The sequence below is a fragment of the Seriola lalandi genome, unplaced genomic scaffold (genome assembly GCF_002814215.2).
Source record: "Seriola lalandi dorsalis isolate HSWRI2012SDOR001 ecotype SW California unplaced genomic scaffold, Sedor1 jcf7180002054748, whole genome shotgun sequence".
Classification (NCBI taxonomy): Eukaryota; Metazoa; Chordata; class Actinopteri; order Carangiformes; family Carangidae; genus Seriola; species Seriola lalandi.
Window position 1 is genome coordinate 1,598,062 of NW_019525301.1, and position 23,018 is coordinate 1,621,079.

Genomic DNA, 23,018 nt, shown 5'->3' on the forward strand with positions numbered 1-23,018 from the left:
AATGAAGTGATGCATATATTTGACATTAAGCTGACAACAGTTGAGAGCCTATGGCTGACATACAAACCTGTATATGTCATTTAACAACTCAAATAAACTGAATTTTTGAGGCACACGTGAAAGCAGCATCTCAGCCACTGCCGCTACCACGCGTCTCCTCTGCTTACGTCACGTTGCTGAATTCAGGTACGCATCATCAGAGAAACGCAATCCGCGCTCATAGTTTACAGGTGATTGCCGTTGGACGACTTCCATACTTCCAGCTCTACCGGGCGGCAGAGCAGAGGGAGCGGGGTGCAGCTCCACCGCAGCGCGGCTCATGTCTGCTCTACACACCGGGACACGCACACACGCTTCTCGGTAACAACTTCAACAAGTCTGAACAAGAGCAGACTCCTGCTCATGATGACGTGAAGGACCTCGGTCTCAGCTGGGTTGATCAAAGCCTGTGTGTGTGTGTGTATGTATGTATGTGTGTGTGTGTGTGTGTGTTCGTGTCTTGACATTTGCTCCACCTCCTCCGCCCTGAGCTGAAGTTGAGTCGCGGTGAGGCAGTTTCTCAAGAGGAAGCAGACGGGAGGTGGGCTACAGTCAGAGAGAGGAGAAACACAGAGAAGAGTGACGATGGCTGACAACAAGATGGGCCCGAACCTGCAGGCTGGAGCCGGATTCCTCGCCAAGCGGGTCCAGAAATCCCTGAATCGAGCTCAGGAGAAGGTGAGCCAGGGAAAACAACTTTGTAAAAAAAAAAAAAAAAAAAGATTGTAAACTACATGCACTGTCATCAGTTTGGTAAGACACCAGTCTGATTCGAGCTTGTTTTAAACAACCAAGTTTGTTTTGTGGAGCCATACATTTAATAACTGTAACATTAACCAGACTTTTTCTTAGCATGAATACACAGTTTGTTTAGAAGGGGGTGTAGTTGGTAGTGCACTACATATACTCCCAAACTGGGACAAGAAGGATCCTTAAACGAGTTTCATAGTTAAAAATAGTTGAATTATTTATCTTAGAAGAAGTTGGAAAATAAGAGTGGCTGTTTTGCTCATAAATATGTTGTTGTGTCGCTGTTGGTACCCTCCCAATCTGAGGTACCGTTATTTCGGTCTGTACAGCCATAACTCAAAATGAATTGCTCCAGGGCGAGAGGATCAAATCATGCCAAGTCTAACTGGATAAGAACCAGTGATAGTGACCATGAGGGGAAAGGGAAAGAGTGCGTGCAGACCCTTCACTGTACAAGATGAAACCACACGCTCCGGGCCTTGCCCTCTGTGTGTTATAAACTACATAATTTTTAAGGATCGCCAGACTCTTGGCCTGATGCATTAATAAAACAGTAGCTGGACTGTCCCCTGTCAGAGCACCACGGTGTTGTTAAGAGCTGTGCAGCTGTGTGTGGACACAAAAGCTGCCACTTCCTGACTGTGCACTTCCTCTCGCTTGTTGAGCCTTTCTCACTCAGTTTGTGGTTGACATGTTTGATTTCGCTGCTCCACCTAAAAACAGAAACTGCAACGTCTGGCTGGAGTTACCCTGAAGTTCCAAGATCGAAGCCTATTTTAGGGATTCAGGGTTTTTCTTTTTTTTTTTTTTTATGATCTCAGAAATTGGGAGGATAGACATAATGAGAGCTGCTTTGTAGCAGATTTAAACCTAAAGGTCATGAAATGTGTCATTCAGTCTTTCAAACACCTGCATGCAGTGGACTGTGAAGCGCCCTGTAATCATTAGCCACATGTAGGTGAGCCATAGCAGTATGTGGTTTATGATGTATTACTCTGTCATGATTAACAGTGAGATATCAGCCATATATCTGGACTGATAAATAAATCCTCCGGGCCAGCCTGTTGCCCTCGCTCCACTGATCACTGATGCTAGAAACCCTCGTCTGTCTAATGTTGAAACTTTCTCACCCTGCTGTCCTTTCTCAGGTCCTTCAGAAACTGGGCAAAACCATGGAGACCAAGGACGAGCAGTTTGAGCTTTGCTTCCAGAACCTCAACAAACAACAGGTACTTCACATGGTAGTCCTTCGCCATTCACTCCGAGGCCAAAATACAAGTCATGTTCAGTCTGCTTTTAATGTTAAACAGCTCATTTCCAGTTAAATTGATTACTGCTACCTCTACTTTTTTTTTTTTTTTGTTTTTGCATTGAGATGCCAACCCACAAGTTCAGTCAGCTTACCCTCGAAAACAGGAAACAAGCTGAAAGTCTCTTATTTTCTCACTGATTGTGCACAAATACAGCTTAGTATCTCTCCTCTAGATATCTGTACACTAACATTACTATTCACATCCTTATGAACTTATGATTCGACCCATTTTTGGTCTTTGAAAGGATTTGAAGCAACACTATAGAACATCTGACAGAGGAAAACTCACAATTTATTTCTTTACAAATTTAAAAGTTGAATTTAAAAGCAGTAAAAAGCACCCTTACTCAGTGTAATACACTCAGAGGTTTTGCTGTTACAGCCTTACTTGGTCTGGTATGACCATTAGCCTTCATGCTAATATTAGCAAACTTTAGATTAATATTGCTGTATGATAGAAATGACCAAATCTTTATGGCTCTTTTCTACTTCTTCTACTGTTGTTTTAGTATTCCTGACTTGTGGCCACAATACGCTGTTAGGCAAACGTTACAGGTTCACTTTAAAGTTGGTCAAGGCTCATTCAGTGTCTAAGGCAACAACCATAGGGCACATATTTGGAGGGAAACCGATGAGGAGCAACAGGAAGGAAGTCTTACACAATGCTGCTTTCACTTCACCACTACATACCACCACAAAAAAAGTTTTTTTAATTGTAATTTAATTTAAACTCCATGTTGTGGTCAGGTTGTATTGTACTCTGATTATATGCAGCTGGACACAAAAAGTCTGCAAACGAAAGTGGTCTGCAGTTAAAACAGAAACACATTGATTTCATTTCTTCAGGTTTTTAAGGAAATGAGTGGAATAGATCCATAGTGAAACTCTTACTTGGGGCGTCGCTGAATTTAACTTTAATCTTCTTCTTTGCTTCTGCACACAGATGGATGGAGGCAGGTTGTTTAAAGATGTCAAAGCTTACTACACGGCAGTGAAAGGTGGGTGTTCGCAGCATCCACAGACACACATGACAGCGCTAACAGAGCACCACTCTCTGCTCAGGAGAGTAAGTTGATAATAGGGAAGTGAATTTCCTCTATTCATAGCTCTTGTGTCTCGACTTTTGCAATTCTGTCTGCGTTGCCATGTTGCACAAAAACAAATAAAATCCTGCACTGGAAAAACAGCAGACGCAGCAGAGCATATGTGATCCGTGTGCGAGGAACCGTTGAGTTCCTGGTGTTGTGTCAGCTCTTGCTCCTGCATTGTGAGCTGCACTCAGGAAACCAGTGTTGTTGTGACCTTCTCGGTGTGGGTGTAACGGTCCCACAAACCCCTTAAAACAATACCACCACAATGCTCTGTGTGCTGCTGATGCAAATGATAAGCTGATCCATGTGGAGTCATGATGACATTCTAACATTTTATTTTAGCTGCTACAGTTTCCTGCGCTTTTTCCCCACAGCTGTGCACGAGACGTCCAAGCGGCTGTCCCAGACGTTGCGAGACATCTACGAGTCGGACTGGAACGGGGCGGAGGACCTTGCCGTCATTACAGAAGTAAGTTCATGATGTGTGAATATGTGGTGTAACAGTAATCTTAGAGCCAGATAACCTGATAGAAATCACTTGATTTCAGCAGGACAGGCTTGTTTTTCAGGATATTTGGTTTCACCAAGCGGGTTGGAACAAGCTTCATCTAGATTACCATGGAAACATGTATTTGGAAATTATTCTGAAGCTTTCAGTTTTTTCACCTGCTGTTATGTTGGAGCCTTATGCTCAAATAAAAAAAAATCTGTCTGCACTCCTTTCCCCATAACGACAAAGTAAAAACAGAATTTTTGAAATTGAAAAACTGAAATCTCACATTGACACAAGTATTCAGGACTCTTGATAGATAGATTCCTCCCATTTCTCTTGATCATCTTTGAGATGTTTCTATGTCTTGATTGGAGTCCACCTGTGGTAAAGTCAGCGGATTGGACATGATTTGGAAAGACACACACCTGTCTAAGGTCTCGCAGCCGATAATATATCAGAGCAAAAACCGAAGAGGAGTAAGGGGCTGCTGCAGAGCTCAGAGACGGGATTGTGTGGGGAAGGACACAAAAAAACATTTCTGCTGCTATGAAGGTTCCTCAAGAGCACAGTGGGCTCCATCATTGTGAGACGGAAGATGTTTGGAACAACCAGGACTCTTCCTAGAGCTGAGCGCACGCCCCAAACTGAGCAGTCAGTGAAGGGCCTCGGTAAAAGAGCTGACTAAGAACCTGATGGTCACTCTGGCTGAGCTCCAGAGATCCTGTGTGGTGATGGGAGAAACTTCCAGACAGACAACCAAGTCTGAAGATCACGCCTTGTTTCCTACAGACTTGATGTTTAGAATTGAGACCAAACAGTTAATTCTTGGTTTCATCAGACCAGAGAATTTTTCTTTTTTTTTTCTTTTACAAACTCCAAGCAGCTTTCATGTGTCAGTTGCTGTGGAGAGGCCACAGAGCCATGAAGCCTGGATGAGTGGATGAGTGGATGAGTGGATCAGTGGATGAGTGGATCAGTGGATCAGTGGATCAGTGGAGTGCTGCAGTGATGGTTGTTGTTCTGAAAGAGCCAAATAGAAACAAAAACATGATGTTGCAGGATCTTGTTTCTGTATTTAGAATGAAAACAAGATGGAGACAGAGAGGAAAATGAGGAGCCTACTGACAGGAATGTTGTTCCACATACTAGTAAACAGTTGTGATGCACATTTTAAGTTTGACAAATATGAATATATCAGAAATGTCTTAGATATTGAATATATTACACATATTAAACAGCACATTGTATTTGTTCTAACTTTTCCATCACTCTTTGATAACACTTGCGCATAATTTAGCTGCTAATCAAGTTGCTGTGAGGATAAGTGAAATACAGAATAGAAGAGACAATTTTATGTTAAATCAAAATGAGGCCAATGGTAAGTACTATGAAATATTTATATTTGGCTCTTCTATTATGGACAGTGTTTCCTCCACTACACTAAAGTTAATAGATGTAGTGACTCAGGAGGATCATAATCCATCTGCTGAGGTTGGTTACTACATATCGTTAGTTTGTGGAACAGTCCTTTGCTGGAACAGTGTTAGCGCCCCGGTTAAAATTGTGTAGCAGTTAACTGATGTAACACCGACTGTGTCTCTCAGAGTGAAGATTTGCTGTGGAACGACTATGAAGAGAAAATGAGCGACCAGATTGTCCGAACAATGGAGAACTACACGAGCCAGTTCCCTGAGGTCAAGGTAACACGAGGCTTTTAAACCCGAGGCAGTTACTACACACGAATCTGTCTGATCTTTTGACACCGGTAGAGGTCGTCACGCTCACTTAGTAGAAACCGATACCTGTTTTTCAGGAACGAGTCGCTAAACGCGGTCGCAAGCTGGTGGACTACGACTCGGCACGTCACCACCTGGAGGCGCTGCACAGTGCCAAGAAAAAGGATGACGCCAAAATCGCCAAGGTAGCGTATATATTACATTACACACAGCACAGAAATCCACAGTGTTGGCTGATAAAACACTATATACATTTTTTTTGTTTTTTTTTAACGACTTTAAAATCCTCTGGCAGGCAGAAGAGGAGTTTAACAAAGCCCAGAATGTCTTTGAAGAAATAAATAAAGAGCTGAGAGAGGAGCTGCCTGTTCTCTATCAGAGGTACGTTTGCAATGTTGGATCATGACATGACAAGACGAGTAAAGGCAGAGCATCTTTGTAGGAATAAACAGGTTAAAAGCTCATGTGCAAGTGTCTTGAACTTAATGTGTGTGGAGATGAGCAAAAATAAAGCAATTAAAACACATTATTTACTGTAACATTTCATGTTTAATTTATGGCAAAACAAAGGTTTTCACAGCATTTCCCTTTTTTATTTTTATTCTTGTGGCTGGCGTTAAAGCCCGTGTTCGATAAAATGAAGAGAGAAAGAGATGTGGGCATGACATGCAACAAAGACCTGTGAACCTGCTTCCTGTCACTTTTCTCAGTGCCAGTGGTATTGAAAGACAGAAGTCTGTCTGAAAAGACTGCAGACCTGGATGTTCTCATCTTTGCTGTATATCTGGATCAGAAGGATCCTAGGTGTGATTTTAATCAAAAACCAACTCAAACTGTGCAAGAATAATATGGGAATTGAATGCAAAGTAGAACAAGACAGATAAATTGGCTAATCTGAGCTTATTGCAGAGACAGTCTATCTCTACCTGTGTATGTGTCAGCCTATAAGTGACAAGACATTGCAGTGTGGAAATGCCAAACGGATTAACGTTAAGTATAAACAGTGTCTTTATTATATAGCTTGTCCACCAGAGAGCACTCGCAAGTTTCATTTTTCACTGTTAAAAGTCCCACTCAGTGCGTTTCTTAGTCACAGTTCTTTTAGGTCCTGTTCAGACAGGAGCGTGTTGACATGCAGCGCGAGTGATTCACTGACGAGTGCACAGCTCTAAGCACGCCAGGTCACACCTGCTATTAAAACTTCACGTGTGTTTCTAGTGACCACTTGTGATTGGATTCCACTTCCCCGCTCCATATGCATATAAAAACATTATGTATTGTTGTTTCTAGCCAGTCCAACAAAGAGTGTATGTGTGTGTGTGTTGCAAGAAGGGATTAAATGAATCATTACACAGCTCTATAATGAAATGAAAGTTTTTACCCTTCTGAAAAATTAAACACACCGCTGAAAGAATGTGGCCACATGTGGCGCAGATCAGCTCTGAATGTGGTCTGAGTGATCGGAGCTCAAATGCGTCCTTCATGCATCTTGGGTGTGTTCACACCTGAACTCAGAGCTTGCCACTTGTGATTGAATCATCTGATACGGATGTGAATGCCGGGCCTGAACAGGGCCTTACATAACAAATCTAAAGGAACCATATGAAGATTGTAATTTGTTACGGGTTTATCTTTGTTTATTATTGGCTGATAAATTGTTGTGGCTATAGAACAAAACATGATTATGTTCTTTGACTTTATTCTCGACTGAAAGTTTTTTGTGAGGTGAAAAAATAAAACTGAAACTCAGATCCGATGTGTAAATGTGCATCATAGTGTTTCCCACTGGCAGGACTCTTATCTACGATGTGGCTGCTCTTGAAATGTTGAACTTGACGTTTAACTTCCTGAAGAATGCCACGTAGATAAACTGAGCTGTTGTCTTTGTCTCTTTAGCCGTATAGGTTGCTACGTGACCGTGTTCCAAAACGTATCAAACCTGAGAGATGTCTTCTACAAGGAAATGAGTGTGGTAAGAGATACAGATCCATTTTTTTTCATCACTCTCACACGAGTAATTTGAAGTGTTTGATGGTTTAAAAACAGCCACGACAACTGTTACTATGACTACAGTTTTACATAAGATTTAATGAGGTATTTGTGTCGCGAGTTGAATTGTTTGTTTATGTTGCGCTTTGTTTTGCAGCTTAACCGGGAGCTCTACAATGTGATGAAGAAACTGGAGACTCAACACTCTGGGAAAGCTTTCATCATCAAGGGTCTGAACAGGTAAGGAATTGTGTTTCCTCATCGGTGGTTACAGTGTTCCCAACATACAAACCTACTGATGCCTGTCTGCCATTTTCCTTCAGTAGAAATAACATGCACTTTTTCTTCAAGTAGCACGTCAACCAAGTCAAAGAAGAGGAAGTCGCTGGTTATCTCCAACCCCATCCCCTGCAATACTGCGTTCCCAGCTGACCATGTCTCCATCCACGCCTCCACCCAAAACGGTAAAGACGCTGCACCTTCTTCCCCTGTCCAGCGAACTCAAAGCATCTCTGAAGAAACCAACCCACCGGAGGAGAGCAGCGTCTCATCCAAAGATGTCAACTCGTCAGACTCGGATCTCAGCTCCAGCGGCACCAACACGCCCAAGAGGCAGTCGGTGTGTGACAATGAGAACAGCGACAGGAGCACAGGGGGTCAAAGTCCAGAGGACGCAGAGGAGGCGGCGGCGGCGGCTGAAGATGATGCTGAAGTTGATGCTGCGGCTGAAGCTGATGCTGAAGTTGATGTTGATGCTGAAGCTGAAGCTGAAGCAGAGCTTGCTACAAACCAGTCGGATGACTCCGGGGTGGGAGTTGCAAAGTCAGAAGCAGCAAGTCAGGAAGCGTCCAGTCCCTCTGACTCTGCAGAGAGCGATGCCCCACAGAGTGCGGAGCAGGAGGCTGTGAGTGATCCTACATCAGAGGAGGCCGAGCCCAAACCTGCACCAGTTCCTGCTCCTCGCCTGTCCTTCCACTCCACAGACGCTTCCCCCCTCCTCCCTGCTGAGGAGCAGGAGGAGACAAAAGAAGCGCCAGTCAACCAGGAGACAGCTGACTCAGGAGATGACTCCAGTTCCCACAGTCCACCTGGCTTCCTATACAAGGTACCCAACTATGTTTTAAAGTGGCTATAATCAATATTTTTTTAGAATAACAGCGTATCAAATGATAATGTGAAACAGTTCGTGATGAACCTACGGACAGTTATCAGCTGAATCTGCAGCTGTCCTCGGCTTTATGCAGCTTTGTAGTAAGTTTCAGCTCATTGTTTCATTGTCTGGGCCACAGCTATGATTTTCACTGCTCTCATAGCAGGCGGCTGTTTTCTACGGTGGCCCCGAGAGCTCAAGCACCGCAACTTAAAAGACATGCAAACAGCCAAAACGCAACTAGATTCAGAAAACGTCTTCATCAGTTTCACAACACATGTGCTGCAAAATGCTCACAACACAATGGCAGTAATTCCAGGGGACACTAAAAAGTGATGAACCTGGCTGGGACGCACTTGTTGTTCAATGCTTTGTGACTTTTGAAGTTAAAAACAAGTGCATCCCATCCCATGTTTTCTGAATGTGCATGTGTGTTGTTAGGTTGCAGAGTGCTGAGTCGTTAGGGCCAGCGCAGTTTTCAAAGAAAAAGCTCCAGCAACCTGCTGTACACTACCAGCAGACAGACACAGCTACAGACCAGCTATAAACATAGTGGAGCATTCAGCAGCTAAAGAGCCACATATTAGTGTAAATAATCTTATGAACTGAAAAGATGATATGTCAGTGTTGTGTTTCCACTTCCTCTAAGTGGCCAAAATATCAGTTTCTTTTTTGCACACAGTGGTGCGGTATGTTTGAACCAGGACATTGAACTTTGAGTTCAACTTTTGGTTCCCCGGATTATTAAAAAGAAAACTAATTTCCTATCTCCATCCATTTCCTAGCTCCAGTGGTATCGAGCCATGTAGATAACGTCTGTTTGATTTGTCAGGGTTTTTAGATTTGTGCCTCTGCTCCAACGCAGAGGAGGTGGATGGAATTTTCTCTTGTGGTTGCTTATGGCATTTAAAAAAAAAACACATTTAAAAGACTTTGCTGTGAAAAGATTTTATTGGAAGTGCTTTACACCGAGGAAACGGTTAACAGTGTGTTCTTTGTGTATATGTGTGTATAGACCAGTTGCTGTTGAATTTCTTGAATGTTATTGGTCAAATCTGTGAGCACCACAAACTAATTCCATTTAACCTTCATTTTATTTGGTTGGATGAAAATCTCCAAACCTAGATTTTTTTTATTTTTTTTATTTAATAATTTAGGTGAACTGACATTTAAAAGTGAAACTACATCAGTGTAAACTGCCATTTTCAGTATTAAGTTTGCCTCGATGTATCCCATGTTTTTACACCAGGGGGTGGCGCTGGAGAGTCATGCAGCGTCTGAAGACGGCCTGCTGCAGTTTGAGCAGGGAGATGTCATCCTGGTGCTTGCTGACACTCGAGAGGTTTGTGTGTGTTCTTCTAAAGCATATCTCACTTCCCGTGGTTCTTCAGAGATAGAAAAGATAGAAAGAGCCAGATTTCCTGTGAAGCCCGTTCCCTCCTTCTGCCCGTGGAGCTTTCTCTGAACCTGAACCTGAACATGTTGTTTAGTCCAGTACATTTTTTTTTTTTTTTTTTTTTTTTTTTTTTTTTTTTTGCATCCTGCTGGTAACATACTTTTCATCACAGCTTAATTTCTTTTTCTTGTTGAGTGATATTTTTTTTCCTGTTGGCAACTAGTTCAGCTGATATCACAGTGGAAAATTTCCACTGTAGATAAAATGGATCTGAAGCAGAAAATGTTTCAAATTAAAATATCCTTTCTAAACAACAGGGGCTCCATTCACAAAACATCCTAAGGCTGAAAGTAGCTTCTGTTTGGCATGCACCTTCACTTCAAGACTCCTGTCAAGTTCTGTTTTTGGTCTAATAGTATTTCACAAATCATTCGCACTAAAACCAGCACCACCTCAGTTGTTAGAAGTTAGAGGCAGTTAAGAGGATCTGTAAGTCACTGAGACCTGCTCACAACCAGTCAAATGCTGCAGGTAACGTCCCCTATTGTGTCAGTGTTGTGGAAAAATTCAATGATAATTAACTATTAAAAAGAGAAACATTTGCTTGTTAATTCATTAAGTGAACATTAAATAATCACCAAATAAATAAATAAATAAATAAAGCTGGTTTCTTGGCCATTGTCTGTACATTGTGTGCTAAATGTACAACTACCTCATTAAAGGGTGACTTAAGTCAAAGAACAAGTCAATATTTTTCTTTTCCATATGAAGTTCATAATGAAATTTATAAAATATCTAAAATATTTAATTAAAACTATCCTAATTTAAATAAATGTGATTGATATTTTTAATGTAAGGTTCATTTAATTTTGAAGTTAATTTTACACTTAATTGAATTTTAAAATATCATTTCATTCTAAGTTTTTATTTAATTCAAAGTCTGATTTGATCTAGTATAATTCTAACTGATTTTCTAATTTGCAATTGGACTAAATTTAGTTTAAAATTTGAATTAAATTCAAATATAACTTTATTTAATTTTTTTGTTTATTTATAATTAGATTTCATTTTCTAATTCAATTCAGTCTTATGTAATTCAGTCATTCAGTCCATTTACACACTATGTATTAATGAATATTTTATTTCACAAGTCCGCTCCCTCTGTCTGTGGACCTTTCTCTGAACCTGAATATGTTGTTTAGGTCAGTACACTCTGGGGATTTCTTGTTTTCTTTTTTTGTGCATCCTGCTGGTGACATACTTTTCATCCCAGCATAGCACTTTTACTTTCTTTTTCTTTTTGAGTGAATACTTTGAAATGGTAAGATAAGACACTTTGTTTTAAGTCTAAGTTATTGTAAGTGTCCAATCAGAGGGTTGATTTACTTCCTTAAGGTCTGACACGTGTTTAATGTCTCTTGCAGCAGGACGGCCTGGTGAAGGGGATCAGGGAGGAGAGCTGGAACCAGCACATGGATCTAGAAAAGCACTCTGGGATCTTCTCGGAAAAACTCATCCAGCCTGTCGAGGTGGAGTGAGGCAATAGTCACTCCTCAAAGTTTCTTCCTCCTCTGAACAGTTATGATGAGTCACACACACACACACACACACACACACACACACACACACACACACACACACACACACACACACACCCACCCACTCACAGAGGGAGTGAACCCATATGTTTTGGGTGCAGAAACTGAACAAACAGATGAGCACAAGTCCCACGTGGTTACTCACATGCTATGATGTAGCCTGTGGAACAACAGTGACTGAGCTGCAGAACATTTTGTAAGAGATGTTTGGAAAAGTTACAGTATTTTGCTCTTTTTGTATTTTCAATGTCTTTCTATACAACACTGTGAAACAAAAAACTTTTTATAATGATGCTTTAATCTTTGTAAAACTTGCCAATAAAGTTCTAAGTAAAAGAGAAGAGGGTGTTGTCCTGGTATGAAATTTCCAGTATTGTGCCATGTATTCAGATTATCTGTGAACTCCCACTCTAAGAGAAGTGGATACCATTCAGTAAATAGGATTTGCATTTTGTAAATAAAGGAAATTGTTGCTGCAAGACCGCAGATAAACGGCGTAAGCTTGAGAAAGGACCACAATGATTCAGCTGAATGGAATGTGAAAATATTGTCAAGACCTGGAAAGGGAGACATGTTGACTGATTGACTGTGAGAAGTTTATGGAGGAAAGGTCTGTCCTGTATAAAAACCTACTGAGCTGGGGGTCACTTCCCCAGTTTGACAGTTCTGCCTTGTGGACATGAGAAACTGAAGTGAGTTTCTGCATATCCCCTGACTATACACAATGTAGCCAGCTGGCTAACTAGCTAATACTAAAAGGGGGGATTAGAGGATAGATACATGTAACTGCAGCTACGGGGATGCTCTGTAACATGGGTGTTTCATGGGTTTTCACACAGATCTCTGTGGTTTGGTGATTGGATTTACACCTTTTTATATACAGTTTACGGTTTAGACTTGAGTTTACTGTGGTAAACAGCTGGGGGCTGTCAACAGTAAAGAAATTAGCTGCAATTTTCATGTATCCAAAGGAATGACATAAAGCTGGACCACATATTTAGTCTGAAAAACAAGACTATAAAGAGACAATTACCATTCCTGTGGTGCTTTACACTTACACAAACAGTGTGCAGATTATTAGCACAATTATGATCATTGAGAAAAGTGATGGAGCATTTCTGTACCTCAAAGAAAAATGACATGAGTTCTGTGTTAAAGGAAATTCTGCCACTTATATTTAAATTTGACTAAAGTTTTATGCTTTAACTACCAAAACCAAGCTTTTGTGAACAAGATACCTGGGTGTTATAATTTTTAAGTCTATTTGTGCACTGCTAACTAATACATTTAAGAGTTTGGCTGTACTTTGGCACAGCAGTTCTCTGTACTATATGCTAAATCTGAATTTTAAGTATGTAAATGTATCCACTAGTGCAGTAGTGTCCATGGCATAGACACTACTACTGTCCCACAATGTAACATGCCACATTCTTTAGCTGTGAAAATTAACTGTCGATGCAAAGTAACAATGATTAGTATGTGTCTGACATTTCAGTTGGTCACTGCTCAATATAGAGTAAGCTATCGAGAGTCGAGTGTAATGAGAGAGTGAATGAGAGAATTACTTTGGACAATGCTAACATGGATGCTAATGTTAAGGAGGTATAACTTTTACCATCTTCACCATCATTGTTTAGCATGTTAGCATTGCTAACATTTGCTAGTTACTAACATAAAGCCAAAGCTAATCTAATCCACCAAGTATTTAGTCTTTTACCTGCTGAAGAAATTTAAAACAAATTTGACCTGATGATGACACTAGATGAAAAGTTAAGGGATCAGCCACAGCAGGTAACATCATGCAACACAGGCAGTGTGTCCTGGCCATTAGGGGGACATGAGTGTCAGAACCAAATCTCATGGCAACCAATACTTGTCAAGACATTTTCCTCAAAACCACAAATGTGAACCTCATGGTGTCACTGCACCAAATTTCATATCAGTCCATTCAGTAGTTGTTTTAGATATTTTACAGTCTGGACCAAGATTGACAAACCAACATGGTCATCACTAGAGCCGTGCTGCTACCAAGGCTAAAAACTGGTCATCTGAGATAAAAGTAGGCGTGCTCCTCTGGTCTGTTCAATAGATGGGTCAGACTGACTTTTATTACCCACAGAGCACAGACACACAGAACCTACTGTGGGGAGAGGTTTTCACATGGTGTGGTTCACTTGGGTATGTTGATGCCTGTGGGTATTGCAGTAGGGGCAAGGAAAGTTGTTTGCTGATTAAACAAACATTTTTCAAAACTGTTGATAACAACATAAAGATTACATGATGTTCATGCAAGGGTGCTGATAAGAGAAGATGTTCAAACTTACATTTTTGAAGAGCACTTTAAGGACTTTGTGTCTTAAATTTCAAATGTTGAGTGTCAAAGTTCATCTATCTACATAAACATCTACAATTCCATGACCACTGGTTTCCATCTGTTAATGAAGATCATGTGCTATGATTGAAAGCTTTATAAAACTGAAATAGATTTTCAGGTAAGATTGCTTTTATTAACTGCTATTTGAAATACATTGAACCTCAACTTTTCCACACAGATTGAAACATAATTTTTCACTGAAGGATGCAATAAAAAATTTGAAGGAAGTGAGTTGAAGGTGGCTTCGTACCAATGATCTTCATCTAACTCATGAAGTCAGGTGGCCAACGGGCCAAACTTCTGCAATGTGGGACCAGTGCTTGCCAAGATGAATTACAAGTAACTTGAATGCAATAGCTGAAGTTAATGGCTTGGAGTGAGGAATAAATGTTGGAACAAAAGCGTGCCTGGAGTGTCCTCTGATCCAGATGAGAATGTACTGCTGCAGAGCCTCTAGTATTGTAGTAAAACTCATTCTACGCCATTCCTGCTAAATGAAGTCACCACAGTGACACAGGGACTTAGTGTAATACTGGGCTGACTTGGATTAGACTCCTCTTTACCCCTGTTTCCTGGAAGAAGAACATGAGATCAGTTTAAGTAGCAATGTTAGTTGTTTCTTGATGATTCTCTTATGAAACAACATCTGGATATGAAATTGTTTACAACTTACATGGCCTCTGATTTACAGCTGTTGTTTTTACCAGTGAAAACATGTTCCTTCTCTGAAACATTTTCCTAAACAGAAGACTAAAATATTTACCATAGTGAATAAACTCTTTACTCACAGGAAGCCCGCTCAGATTTAAGCTCTCAAATTTCATTGGCACGTGAAATTATATTACATAATATTACATACATAATACATATTAATAATTATATACATAATATTTTTATAGATCATACTCCATCCTCATCTTCCTCAACAAAAATTGATATTCTTGGTTTCAGGAAACCTGTTGGAATACACACTGAAAGATGAGGATACAGGCAACCAAACACAAGTCTCCCCTTTTGATAGAAATCCAACAGTAACTGAGTTTCTGTTATTAATAGAGCTGCTCCATCACTGAGAGGTTAATATTGAAAGGTAATATTCACAGTGGACAACTCTGGGCTCCGCTCCAATATGAATATAATGCATTATTACTTGTCTTTTTCTCAATGAAGGGCCTCTGTCTGGGCGAGAACATCACTCTTTTTTTCTTCCCTGCCGGCCTCGTGCTTCCCTGCTTGTTTGCAGTGTGAGTTTTTCCTTGTGGTTTCTCTGTGGAATAGGCGTGTAGGTTATACAGGGCAACTGCTGTATTAGCTCTGGTCCATAAAGAAGCAGTATTGTGTTTACAAGGCAGATGATAGATAAACTTGGATAAAGTCCCTGGGAGACCTATGGGGTTTCAACCACTGCTTGGTAACGTTCCTCTCCCCGCAATTCACTCTGGATTCGGTTGATAAAAATGAGATGCTGGATGATAATGAGAACCAATCTGAACATTTACAAGTGCATTCACCTCTGAACCTGATTCAGAAATATTATATGTTTTGGGTGGCATTTTCTCCTGTTTGTAGCCTACATATAGATAGTTCATCTACTGCTCTCTATGTATGGATTCTGCTTTAACTCACATTTTGAATGTCTACATAGATCATACACTTGCACTGAGATAGCAAAAAAGATTGCAGACTAAAACTAAAACTAAAACTAAAACACTAAAACCATAAATGAACACACCTTACCCTCCGTGGGAAAAGAAGAGAGGAACTCTTTAAGCTTTATTTCTTCCTGTAACATTATTCTCCCCCCCCCCTCTAGTCAGGAAGATGAGAGGTCAGGGAGAGGTCAGAGGTCAGGCTCAGACACGAAAAAAAAAATGTCTCTGGAGTTGGTTGTGGGTTAGCATGTTGCTCAATGACATTTCAGCAGGGTGGATGCTTGTTGACACAGGAAGTCCTTCAGCTGAAGGACAGTCCTCCAAACCACAACACAGCCTTTCTGCCTGTTGTGCATGCATTCTGCTTTCTTTAAAGACTATCAGCTCACACACATCTCTTCAAGGTGTAACTCTTCTTAATGTAAACGAATATAAAGGATCTTAAAACCTACATTAATGTCATTATTATTATTTTGCCACTTAAGGGGCAGAGCACAACAAGCTGTAATCACAACACTGACATATTGTCGCCATTTTGAGTTGTCATGGCTAATGGGATAACAAACAGATGCCTAAATACATCCAGCAGACACAAACCAACATTAGCAATCATTTCGAATCACGTTTGTCCAAGTTATTCATTTCCTTTTTTGCTCCATCAACCACTGAGAACAATATCTGGCACATTAGCTAAGTGTTGTACTATGTTCACTAGTTAGTCGCTAACTTTGTCTATCTTTCACTTATTGCTGGACAAGTAGCATACACAGGGTTTACCCGCTGCTGGAAACAAAACTGATGTGAGTATTGAGACTGAGCCAAGCAGAAACATTGCCGCCATGAAACTCCAAAAATTCTTTTACTTTACTTTAGGCCTACACAGAGTCTTTTGAGATACTGTTAATTATAAGAATATTGATTATTTCAACCATAAAGTCCCTCATTTGTGCTTGTTTCTTCATCCACGTTGCCACTGCTCATGCTAACTACACAGTTACCAACAAGCTGGAAAAAGAAAAGGAAAGACCCACTGTAGCACATGCACCAGTGTTTAAAGCTACAAATGCTAGTTGATATATGGAAGATTAGCAGGAGATAGAGAGTTGCATGAAATTCTAACAGATTACAACTTGATGTGCACCTCTCAAGTATTTTGTGACCTCAAGTCTACTTTACATCTGCTTGCACAAACACTTTGGCCTAGTGTCCTTTCACTCATCCACATAAAGGACAATCAGACATTCATTCTGAAGAAACATAGTTGCATAAAGTCATGTCAGAGTCATATGGGCGTCTGATCTTCCTGTGTGAGTAATGTTCGGATTTGCAAATACCTTAAAGGTGGCTTTAGCAAATACTCAGCAAAAACCCCCCAAAACTCCCACACTAGCAGCCATGTTGTTGTTTTAATTGGTAATTTTGTGGCTTCCTATGTGTGTGTAGGTGGCCTGACGCATGTGTGTGTGTGTGTGTGTGTGTGGAGGGAAGAGTGCTCTTTCCTCCATCTTTCAGTTCCCGAGACAACATGCAGACACTCCAAGTAGGTGTGTGTTATGTCTCTTATCACCTTCACTCTGACATAATGGAGACTAGCCTGTGTTTCTGTGGGTGCGTGAGTGTGTGTGGAGGTTGGGGGGAGGGTTATTTTGGCTGTGAAAAGACATAAATAAAATCCCCCACATGGCTGGCAAGTTGACCAGTGGAAAATGAAACCTTTTAAAATTTACAAGCATCCACATAGCAAAATAATTGCAGAAATGCTGAAATAGGTGTTCCAGCGTGCTTCTTTTCTCAGGCTTTTCCAATTAGCCTGCAGATGTAACTGATGTAAGCACAGGAGGCCTGTGAGCTTTTGCAGTTTCAGCATGCTCCTTTCAGCTAGGTATATGCTCTTTTTCCACAGTCTTGAGCCAAATCAGTAAAGGTCACCCGTGTTCACTTTCTTCCCTGCTTTCCCACTGTTTCCCACTTTTTTCTTTGAAACTAAAGTAAAAAAAAAAGGAGGGAGTCCATGCATGAGACAGTATATCACTCAAGGGTTTCAAGTCTGACTGATCTTTCTTTAATGTGATAATTTACTTTGGTTTGTGAGCCAATGTTCACACTGAAGTAAAATTGGAAAGCCAACACGACACAGACTTCATCCTCAGCTCTATGATGTTACAGGTGTCAAAGCTTCCTCTGAGGTGAGGCTTCATTCCCAATTGTTAACCCTAAATCCTACCAAAGTAAAAATGTTTATGCTTTATTTGGACCAAGGAACAAGTAGGAATTTAGATATTTGCACATCTGGGAGACAAAGAGCAATATCAGCATTTGTACGGAGTCATGTTTGTGGTCACCTGACAAATTTAAATTCAATAATCTCACTCCTTGTAGCACTGTTTTGGTCTCCACCAACTCCTAAGGGAAATATCAGGCTCCTCTTTGTTGTTTATCTGTCTGCTGTTTGGTGCTGGGCAGGTAGCATACACTAATTTGAAAGTTGTAGGAAAACCAAAACAATGAGCTGAAAGGAGCTAAAATGATCCACTGAGCTGAAGGGAACTGTAAAGTTGGCTGTTAATTTTCTGTGGGTGATTGACAAGTGATCCCTTTCACATTACACATAGTCATTTAGTCCATGGTTAATATAAAAATATTGATTAATGCAGCTTTAACTGTCGTGTTGCAGGCCAGCAGTACAGTAAGAGATTTGAAAAAAACAACACAAAATAAATATAATCACATAATATGTGGAAAAACAAAAAAGATTACAATATATTCCCTTGCAGTCATTTGGTATGGACTATTAGGCGATCAGGAAGCCCCAGTTATTATCAGTTTTCATGATTTTAAAGATCTCATAAGTAAATGATATTGCACAATGTGCACAATGAAAAAACACATTTCTTCTCAGGGACAGACTCACACACAACTTGGGTGAGGAAAAACTAAATGTAAACACCACTGTCAAGTGAAAATACCTAGGTGCCTAGCTGCTAAATGCTCCCTAACTTAGCTAGTAGCTAATTTGTCTGTCTGCCATTTGGTGCTGCTCAGGTAACATGGAATTTATCAAAGATTTTCTTTTGAAAGTCGCTGTCTGCTGCTGGAAACAAGGTCAATGAGAGCAGTGAGAGCAAACTCAAGCAGTGAAGTTAGGGACCATAAAACTCAAGCATTGAGCATAAAGATGTTAAAACACTCAGTAGAGCTGAGGCGATCTCTGTGGGTTTGTAACTATGAACAACACCTGTCACACAGTCAGTTGAGCAACTGTTTTATAAATTGTGCCATGTTTTTTCTTTCTTTCTTTCTTTCTTTCTTTCTCCTTTTTTTAGAATAATGGTTTTCTTATCCTAAGAGCTAGTATAATTTTGCAGCTTATGTTTAGGGACCAACTCACATATTTTCCATAGGCTTTTGAATACACCAGCAGGATAGAGTTTTCAAAAGGCTGCTCTTTTTCATGTAAATTAAACAGCTATGAGGAAAAAATGTCTATGGTTTATGTCTACGAAGGTATATTTTCTATACAACAATGTGGCTTCCTGTGCAAGAGAGAAAAAGCCTTTCCTCTCTTTAGAGGAGCACTGTAATATACTGCCCCATAGCATAAATACACTGCTGGTTTTCATCAATACAAAATTCTCAAGTCTGACAAACAATAACAAAGCAGTGTCAGTTTTCCAGTGTTTAACATCATGATATACAGTATTACCCCACAACTACACTTCTGACTTTCTGTATTTGCTCTACAAGCTAGTTTACAGCATTACGTTATAAAAATATGACTTTACTGTAAGCGAGTGCAGCTGTAGACCTCTTAAAAACTGGGTCTATATTACAAAGTTGTTCAGAAGTGTTGTTAAATGTTGCAGTTCATGCTTGTTGCCTATAGAGGTCTTGATTTCTTGAATACAACCCCAGGCAATCTTCATATACTGGTAACTTCTTTCTCTGAGTTGTACCTCAGACCTGTCTGACCATCTTAACCATCTATAACCTGAAGCTTTTGATGGTTGGACTCAGAGAAGATGAGTTATTTAAGAATTCATCATAGGGTTGAATTAGTTCGATTTTACAGTGAGCTGTGGGGCTGAAAACAACCTCTGTGCTGTGGATTAGAACTTATAAAAGTTAAACTTAGAAATAAAAAAGTAAAAAATATGAAGACGTGTCCATGAAAATGCACTGAAAACATCTCTGTTCAAACCTCTTCATGAAATAAACTCCTGGATAAAGTAACAACCAGCATCCAGGACATTGCAACATCAGCTGGCATGTGTTAGGCCTACTTTATGAGGGGAACCAACTGTTGTACAATCAGCTTCTGCAGGGCACAGTGTACTTCCTCTGTGCCATGTCAAATTCTGTTTTTACACAGTGAAAACTTTCTTTGTCCAAGTTCTGTTGCCTTTGGCAGGTAACACATCGTGACTCAGAGTTCTTCAAATTCAGGACCCTCTTTTCCTTTACGCTACACACACACACACACACACACACACACACACACACACACACACAGAGGAGAAAACCTACAAATAATCACATACTGCCTGTCAGTTTGCCATGACAGCACGTTTAGCTCCAACAGACTGATGAGAGACAGGGCTGCAGATGGATGTCTGTGGATTTTCCAGGTTTAGTCACACTGAATTCTGTCTTGACATGTAGAATATGTCAAAGCAAAACAACAACTTTTTATGGCCGTAAGCATAAAAGTGACCCCGGGTAATACAGGTAAAGACTTCATTTGTACCCAGGTGGTTTCTGTCAGGGTACCCACAAGTTCTGCTGCTTCCATTTGTTGCCAAACAGCAACGACAAAGATGAGAGAAGAAGTAATTTGAATTTAGTGTTTGGAAATGTTGTCCGTGCTGCAAAAGGGAATAAACCTTCACACCTTTGTTTATGTTTAACATCATGATATAAAATATTACCTCATTACTACACTGCTTGCACCAGACCTATTAAAAAGTGGGTGTATACTACAAACTTCTACAGAAGTCTTGTTAAAGGTTTTCACATGACATGTTGCAGTTCATACTTATTGTCAATAGAGGTCATAGATTGCTTGAATACATCCCCAGGCAATTTTCATGCACTGCATAGTAACTTCTTTCCCCGTGTTGCACCAGATTATTGTCTCAAAGCCTGACACCGACTGTAATTTGAACTATCTATGAACTTTGGTGAACTTAACTCTCTTTGTTTTACATTACAAGAATCCAGACTTTGGATAAAATGTTCAAGTTTCGTTCAGTTAACTCACATTTTTAAAGCAGGGAAACAATTGGAACCACCTTACATGGCATTATTGTCTTCAGTGGGCTTCATCACAGTTGTTTAATACGAATCATAACATGTAGCAAGTTATACACAATTATTCAGGAAGATCAAAGTCTGACCTAAGTGTCAAATCTTGTCTGGGAAGTCCTGAGTCAATTCAATTCAACTCAATTAACATTATTTGTCCCCAGGGCACAATTTAAAAGGCCCATTGAACAAACACAGAAATACACTACAAAGAACACACAACAAGTGCGAGACAACTGTACACATAAAGAAAAATAAAGCAAGTGGTGCGAAACAATTACTATAATATATGTAACTATAACGAGAAGAAACAGAAACAAGACCGCATGGGAAAATACCATCACAAGTCAGTATGAGGTTGAGTATGAGTTCTATTCATTGTCCCTGTCAAGTCTTTCCAGTGACAATCCCACAGCACTGGACCTGGCTCACCTACATGGGACACAGCCATGATTGAGATTTTCCTGTTATGACATATTAAAACATCTTCCACTGCAAACTTTAAAGATCATTCATCTTGCGATGGAATGAATAGAGCCTCACCATGTTTACTACCATCTCCCTTTAGTATATTATATAACATGCAGATAAATTGTGAGTTTTTATTGACCATATCATATTCCATTGTGATGTTCTGTCTCCTTTCACATTAGTCTAATAAAAGATTTGAACCCAGACTGGAGGTTTTGCTGTGATATTCGTGACTCTGTGTCTTGTCGTGTTTTACAGCATTTCTTTTTTTTTTCTTTTTTTTCTTTTTCTTTGGAGACCAGATTGTCTGGTAATATCTAAAGCTCCACCCCAAAGTGAGGTCGCAATGATCCCCCTCTCCTCCTTCTTTCCCTCCCTCTCTTGCCCACCCTCTCTCTCTCTCTCTCTGACTCAGTCCTGCCTTTCTTTACATTTCACCACTAACTCTGGATCAGTACACTGGAGCTGTCGGAGCTGAGGGGATTATCCAGGACGCCGGTTCTATGAGTCCGACCCAAACTGTCCCACATTAAGGACCAGCACGGATGATGTGTTTTGCGCTGCGGCTGTTCAATGAAAGAAGAGACGCGCAGAAGCAGAGATGGGCACCGTTCCTGGACCTTCACCTTCCCGGTCAGGGGGAAAATGTTGCCATTGCGCCGTGCTGCTTGTACCTGTAGTGGTGGTCTTGGTGCAGTTGTGCGCAGCTTTTAACCTGGACACTGAGACGCGCGTGGTTTTCTCCGGACCACAGGGAAGTTATTTCGGCTATTCAGTGGAGTTCTTCACTAACTCATCCAGGTAAAGTCTCTGCCATCACCACGAAGCTTCATGTTCTCCCCCAGGTCAATGTTGGACAGTTTAGAGCATTCTCACTCTTTTCATATCACAATAGGGATTATATGAAGTACATGAAAGAGTAACTGACCTTTTCAGTGGTAATGGCCTCATTTACCTTTAGATATTGACTCTAATGTCGGTGGTTTTCAAACGTTTTCACATCAAGGACCCACAAACCTCCATTTGATAAGATATAGTCCAGGGTCCCCCATTTGATAAGAGTGTCCTTGAAACCCATGACCAAAATAGTCATACATTCTGTCATTGTGTTACTTACTGATGAAGTTATAGGATAGTAGGCTGTAATAAAAGTAAAAAAAAACATATTTTTACTGGGGACCCCCAGGAACCCCCTCAAGGAGCCCTGAGGCTCTCCAGAGGCTCCACTGTGAGAAGGACTGCCATATGAAATCACCATATTTATACAGTCTTATAGACTCTTTATGACTACACTGCAGTTTATTTTATTCTCACTTATGGCTCCTTATAATGTTATACCACTACATACTATTCCTATAGTCTAGTTGTGTCTGTGCTTCTAAAGATTCAGTTTTACAGATTTAATATTTTTTATATCCTACCATATCTGTAATATTGCATTGACTACTACTATTATAATCATATACATAACTTTTTATGAAGTCAACATTCAGCTTACAGTGATGAGCTTGTCGGTATATAGGCTAAGTGTAGGGTTGTGGATGTGTTTGCACTGAAACCTAGAATAATTTATAAGTTAAGTATGGGTTTTTAGTCTGTCTCATTACACACACACACACACACACACACACACACACACACACACACACACGCTGGATTCCAGCCT

General features: G+C 40.4%; 2 protein-coding genes across 4 annotated transcripts in view; both read left to right on the forward strand.

Annotated features, from left to right (window-relative positions):
* Positions 1–265: 265 nt before the first annotated feature.
* On the forward strand, positions 266–11,895 carry bin2b (bridging integrator 2b). Of its 3 annotated transcripts, none has more exons than XM_023424665.2 (12): positions 266–717; positions 1,938–2,018; positions 3,045–3,099; positions 3,567–3,661; positions 5,290–5,385; positions 5,499–5,606; positions 5,717–5,802; positions 7,318–7,393; positions 7,568–7,650; positions 7,762–8,515; positions 9,810–9,902; positions 11,384–11,895. In XM_023424665.2, the coding sequence occupies exons 1-12, from the start codon at positions 625–627 to the stop codon at positions 11,492–11,494; spliced, it is 1,731 nt and encodes a 576-aa protein (XP_023280433.1). In that variant the 5' UTR covers positions 266–624; the 3' UTR covers positions 11,495–11,895. The 3 variants fall into 3 exon arrangements, with proteins under 3 accessions (XP_023280433.1, XP_023280431.1, XP_023280432.1); XM_023424663.2 differs by having other exon boundaries at positions 267–717; positions 11,381–11,895; XM_023424664.2 differs by having other exon boundaries at positions 268–717; positions 7,765–8,515; positions 11,381–11,895.
* A 9,891-nt stretch (positions 11,896–21,786) lies between these two features.
* LOC111668658 (integrin alpha-5-like) overlaps positions 21,787–23,018 on the forward strand; it is a 42,537-nt gene continuing 41,305 nt past the window's right edge. The window contains exon 1 of the mRNA XM_023424768.2: positions 21,787–22,153. Coding sequence (XP_023280536.1) covers positions 21,954–22,153 — 200 coding nt within the window. The 5' untranslated portion in view covers positions 21,787–21,953. The remainder of the gene's footprint in view (positions 22,154–23,018) is intronic.

Bases quoted from the DNA above. Each gene is read 5' to 3' on its own strand.
- bin2b (XM_023424663.2), top strand. From the start codon at position 625: ATGGCTGACAACAAGATGGGCCCGAACCTGCAGGCTGGAGCCGGATTC. The intron at 718-1,937 runs GTGAGCCAGGGA...GTCCTTTCTCAG, and splicing joins TGAATCGAGCTCAGGAGAAG to GTCCTTCAGAAACTGGGCAA. The intron at 3,100-3,566 runs GTGGGTGTTCGC...TTTTCCCCACAG, and splicing joins TTACTACACGGCAGTGAAAG to CTGTGCACGAGACGTCCAAG.